Source organism: Myxocyprinus asiaticus, chromosome 14, assembly GCF_019703515.2.
Source record: "Myxocyprinus asiaticus isolate MX2 ecotype Aquarium Trade chromosome 14, UBuf_Myxa_2, whole genome shotgun sequence".
Lineage (NCBI taxonomy): Eukaryota > Metazoa > Chordata > Actinopteri > Cypriniformes > Catostomidae > Myxocyprinus > Myxocyprinus asiaticus.
In genome coordinates this window covers 13,437,043-13,443,227 of record NC_059357.1, presented here as the reverse complement: position 1 = coordinate 13,443,227, position 6,185 = coordinate 13,437,043, and the positions used below count along the sequence as shown (strand labels likewise).

The following is a 6,185-nucleotide window of genomic DNA, read 5'->3' as shown; positions in this document are numbered from 1 at the left end:
GTGATGATTTTGGCTCACATTTAACAAAAACCCACCAATTCACTATCTCAACAAATTAGAATATGGTGTCATGCCAATCAGCTAATCAACTCAAAACACCTGCAAAGGTTTCCTGAGCCTTCAAAATGGTCTCTCAGTTTGGTTCACTAGGCTACACAATCATGGGGAAGACTGCTGATCTGACAGTTGTCCAGAAGACAATCACTGACACCCTTCACAAGGAGGGTAAGCCACAAACATTCATTGCCAAAGAAGCTGGCTGTTCACAGAGTGCTGTATCCAAGCATGTTAACAGAAAGTTGAGTGGAAGGAAAAAGTGTGGAAGAAAAAGATGCACAACCAACCGAGAGAACCGCAGCCTTATGATTGTCAAGCAAAATTGATTCAAGAATTTGGGTGAACTTCACAAGGAATGGACTGAGGCTGGGGTCAAGGCATCAAGAGCCACCACACACAGACGTGTCAAGGAATTTGGCTACAGTTGTCATATTCCTCTTGTTAAGCCACTCCTGAACCACAGACAACGTCAGAGGCATCTTACCTGGGCTAAGGAGAAGAAGAACTGGACTGTTGCCCAGTGGTCCAAAGTCCTCTTTTCAGATGAGAGCAAGTTTTGTATTTCATTTGGAAACCAAGGTCCTAGAGTCTGGAGGAAGGGTGGAGAAGCTCATAGCCCAAGTTGCTTGAAGTCCAGTGTTAAGTTTCCACAGTCTGTGATGATTTGGGGTGCAATGTCATCTGCTGGTGTTGGTTCATTGTGTTTTTTGAAAACCAAAGTCACTGCACCCGTTTACCAAGAAATTTTGGAGCACTTCATGCTTCCTTCTGCTGACCAGCTTTTTAAAGATGCTGATTTCATTTTCCAGCAGGATTTGGCACCTGCCCACACTGCCAAAAGCACCAAAAGTTGGTTAAATGACCATGGTGTTGGTGTGCTTGACTGGCCAGTAAACTCACCAGACCTGAACCCCATAGAGAATCTATGGGGTATTGTCAAGAGGAAAATGAGAAACAAGAGACCAAAAAATGCAGATGAGCTGAAGGCCACTGTCAAAGAAACATGGGCTTCCATACCACCTCAGCAGTGCCACAAACTGATCACCTCCATGCCACACCGAATTGAGGCAGTAATTAAAGCAAAAGGAGCCCCTACCAAGTACTGAGTACATATACAGTAAATGAACATACTTTCCAGAATGCCAGCAATTCACTAAAAATGTTTTTTTTATTGGTCTTATGATGTATTCAAATTTTTTTCAAAATCATCACAATTAAAAGAACCAAAGACTTAAACTACTTCAGTCTGTGTGCACTGAATTTATTTAATACACGAGTTTCACAATTTGAGTTGAATTACTGAAATAAATGAACTTTTCCACGACATTCTAATTTATTGAGATGCACCTGTATATATATATCAGCCACAATATTAAAACCACCTGCCTAATATTGTGTAGGTCCCCCTCGTGCCGCCAAAACAGCACCAACCTGCATCTCAGAATAGCATTCTGAGATGATATTCTTCTCACCACAATTGTACAGAGCGTTATCTGTGTTACCGTAGACTGTTAGTTCGAACCAGTCTGGCCATTCTCCGTTGACCTCTCTCATCAACAAGGCATTTCCATCCACAGAACTCACTGTGGGCACTGGATGTTTTTTGGTTTTGGCACCATTCGGAGTAAATTCTAGAGACTGTTGTGCGTGAAAATCCCAGGAGATCAGCAGTTTCAGAAATACTCAAACCAGCTCATCTGGCACAAACAATCATGCCATGCTCCAAATCACTGAGATCACATATTTCCCCATTCTGATGGTTGATGTGAACATTAACTGAAGCTCTAATACATACGATACATACAATACAATGCCCTTATTGTGTAACTACATGTTGTTCTGCAACATTCTCACAAGATTCACATTTGCTGCTACTGAAGATGAGGTATGGGTAGGTTTAGGGGTAGGGTTAAGGTTTAGGGTAAAGGTTGGGTTAAATGATTAATTCACCCAAAAATGAAAATTAACTCATCATTTATTTACCCTCATGCCATCCCAGATGTGTATGACCTTCTTTCTTCTGCAGAACACAAACGAAAATTTTTAGAAGAATATTTCAGCTTTGTAGGTCCACACAAAGCCTGTGAATAGTGACCAGAACTTTTAAGTTCCAAAAAATCACATAAACGTAATCCATAAGACTCCAGTGGTAAAATATATATCTTCAAGCGATATGATAGGTGTGGATGAGAAACAGATCAATATTTAAGTTCTTTTTTACTATAAATCTCCACTTTAATTTTCACATACTGAAAGTAAAAGTTAAAAAGTTAAATGTGGAGATTTATAATAAAAAAAAGGATTACATCACTTCAGAAGACATATATTAAACCATTGGAGTCTGATGGATTATGTTTATGCCGCCTTTATGAGATTTTTGGAGCTTCAAAGGTCTGGCCACCATTCACTTGCATTGTATGGACCTACCGAGCTGAAATATTCTTCTAAAAATCTTTGTTTGTATTCTGCAGAAGAAAGTCACACACATCTGGTATGGCATGAAAGTGAGACAATGATGAGATAATTTAACTAGCCCTTTAAGGTTAGGGTTAGGTTTAGGATTAGGGGTAAAGTTAACAGTGTAACTACCGATGTAATTAAATGCAGGACCTCAAAATGTAAGTACAATGCAACAATATGTATGTACCATATAAGTACATTGTATCAAATTCTTAAGTACATAGTAGTTAAAGACACCTAATATAAAGTGGGTCCATGTATATTGTTCACTAATTTTAAATGAAACGAGTATAAATGGGTACTTAATACATTTCAAATTAATGATTAGGTTTACATCAAAATTTGCAATGAAAAATCCGAAAGCAGTGGTGTAACATCAGCCAGTGCAGGGTGTGCAGCCTTACTGGGGCCCAGGGTGAAAGGGGGTCTGCAGCGGTCAACCAAAAGTGAACACTGAAAATGCATTATACCATAATAATTGCGATTTCAAACCTGTAAAGAACAAATTACACGTCATCACAAGCGGTTCACTTCTGCGATTTGGTACGATTGCATTCATATCAGCAGTGAACCGTAACAGAGTTCACATGAACCATACCCCAGACCACATTTTCAAGTGGACCCGGATGTGGTTCGCGAGTGCACACCCGAGTTACCCGGAAAATAGCGTTCACATTATCCAAACGAATTTGACCCCGGGTGCGCACCAAAAGTGCTAGTGTGAAAGCACCCTAAGTGACCTTCAAGCAAAGTAATTGCACACTTTTGTCTAACCAGCAAATGATTGTTGTAGGCTATTTTGAAAGGTCTGATGAACAGAAAACAGCCTTTAAGCTTACAATTCTATCTGTCTTAAAAGTAAAATAATCCTATAATCATGTTATTTATTATTTCAGCGCCTCTATTAATTAAACGTTTTTTCTCTCTTTTTGGCAAAGGAAGCGAAGAATCAATAGTGAGCGCAGAACGGCTCAACAACTTCACAGAAAAGTTTGCTCTGGTTTTATCGACACTTCCTTTTTCATTTCTTAATTTATCTCCGGTCTTCTCTCCCACGGTTTTCTCTGTCAGTGTGACATTTGCCAGCCACCACCCGCGCTCTCTCAACAAACTCGCCTGGCAACATATCTCGCACTGTCTTCATTTTTTCAAATTATTATTGTTACAGTTTCACTGGTCCATTGTGTAAATCAATATAATGGGTTTTGAATTCATAATTGTTGTGATATTTTGGGCTGTACTGACCTTTTGACCTCTGCTCTTGGCACAACAGCTCATTAAGATGAAATGAAAAGTCTTCCAAAAATACGTTCTTTACAAGATCATAGAGGTGAGTCTAGCTCAAGGCATGGACTACTGGTGATTTTCCAGACCGATCATGGGTTGACGTTTTTGATCAGTGGATCAAATCTCCTGTGACTGGAACATCCTCTCCAGCTTTGACAGAGAACAGTCTCCCTGGCGACATCCATACTGCTTGCTCTCTTTCTGATCCCCCACCCCCTTCCACATGAACCACACACACACAGAGAACAGGAAACCTACGCACAGGTCTCAGCTGAGTTGCACTGCCAATGCTTTGTGCACTAATCTTGCTTATGAAAATAATTTGCTGACAGTCAAGAGTGTTACTGTGTGAGCGCACAACAGAAACGAGGCACTTTTTCAACCATTTGCTTGTGCATTGATGGCGTGAATCATAACAAATGATCTTAGGAGTTCCTTTTATTACTTTTTGACTCTAATGAAACTTGTCCGACTCAACAGGCAGTTGCCTTTATAGTGGCTTGATTGTCCACAAACCTCATCTAAAGTGTTTTGCCTGCTTGTTAAGGATGAACGTCACATTCTTTAACCACACTGTCTTTACGCGCGGAGCTTTGCTCAACCGCAGTCAAGAACTGGCGGGGACACTGGTTGATTGCTGCACGGGTAACGCGAGCGAAGTGACGGCGAACGACGGTAGCGGGTCTTTAGTTCTCGCGCAAGATGAGCGCAAGATGTTCGTGACGCGCGTGGTGCAGATCGCGGTGCTGTGTGTCCTGTCGCTCACGGTGATGTTCGGGATCTTTTTCCTTGGTTGCAACCTCATGATCAAGTCCGAAAGTATGATCAACTTTCTGGTCAAGGAACGGAGACCATCCAAAGACGTCGAGGCGGTGATGATCGGACTGAGTTAGTCACGAGTGTCACCTGAAATGGGGCTGCAGGACCGAATGCCAGGTAGCTACATGATGGCGAGTGGCACCCAATTGTTCTCAGATTGTTGGGCACGAAGATATGCAACTTATATTTTTACTCCCTTTTGTTCTACGAAGAAAAACGTTTTCAAAGATATTGAAATGTTACGAAAAGTTGCACGTTTACGAAATGCGAATGTATTGTTTATTCATGTTTACGTAGCTCTTTGTATTAAAGATAATTTTGCGTGTGCATTACGATTGACAATATTGAATTTACAGTTAAGTGTTTAGACGTTTTTACCTCAGATTAAAGCAGAGTATGTAATTATGTTAGTACAAGACAATTTTTGTGAACGGTTACTTTTTTTTTTTTTTTGCACCTTGCATCGCAAGTGTTTTTACCTTGAAGATGTCCGAATGTATTTTTCTTCGAGTTTAACTTGTGACCGAGGGCACGCGAGGGGGAGAACAGCTAATCTGCACGTTTTTTTTTTTTTTTTTTTTTTTTTTTTAATGACTCGGGGTGACATCTCTCCCCTCAGCATGCGCGATGCTCGGTGTGTCCAGCACTTTCTATATATGACCTCAATGCTGCATGGAGTATTTTGTAAACAATATTAAAACTTGAAGTAGTGCAGCATGCTTTGAATAAAAATGTCTTTTAAAAATGCATTTGCTTTCTTTCATTTTCTTCCAAAAGTCAGCCATGGAGAACTATATCTAACTGAAATAACTGACCAGTTTAGCCAGATTTAGCTAGATCTAATAAGCGTTGAAAAGGTTGTGTAGTTTTGAAGTTATTTTTGTATATAGGCATTTAGGTTAAATGGATATTTAGACAGGATAAAGCAAGTCATAATCTTAAATGTAAATCAAATTATGCATCCAAAACTTTGTAATGTAAATGTTAGGGCCACTGTAAAACATTTTAGTGTAAGTATACAGTAAATTCCTGGCTCCTAGTTGCATGACTTTCACAGTATATTTTACAGTAATATTCCTTCAATGTATTACAATTAAAAGACAGCTGTATACTGTGACTTCACAGTGAACAGGACCAAGAAATTACTGTAATGTAGCAATGCTGTGTTGTAGAGTCAAAATGATCAAATGTATTTTTTATCTACAGTGTTTGTTAATTGCCATCATCGTTGAGTTTTGCATACTGAGTGTTGATATCTTGTGTGCCTGATTGACATTTCATGATAAAACGTTCATGAGAGATAAAACCATCCATATTATAGCCTAACTTTGCAAAAATTCCCTCTCTCATTGTTTATTTAAATATATACTATTTCTTTACTTTCAAATGCAACATATAATGTAGACTATACATTATAGTCTAATATTAAATCTCACTCTCTTCTCACAAACTTACTGTTTTCTTCTGACTAATTTTCTCCATAGGCTACATCACAGCATAATAAATTGTGTTGTTTAACACAATTCCACCATCTGGGAGAAAATGAATTAGAAAGTAATAAG

General features: G+C 39.2%; 1 protein-coding gene across 1 annotated transcript; it reads left to right on the top strand.

Annotated features, from left to right (window-relative positions):
* The first annotated feature begins 4,057 nt into the window (after nucleotides 1-4,057).
* Nucleotides 4,058-5,314, top strand: LOC127451256 (reprimo-like protein). The gene has a single exon (XM_051715793.1). It carries the CDS (start codon nucleotides 4,353-4,355, stop codon nucleotides 4,695-4,697), a length of 345 nt encoding a protein of 114 aa, XP_051571753.1. The 5' UTR covers nucleotides 4,058-4,352; the 3' UTR covers nucleotides 4,698-5,314.
* Nucleotides 5,315-6,185: the final 871 nt, after the last annotated feature.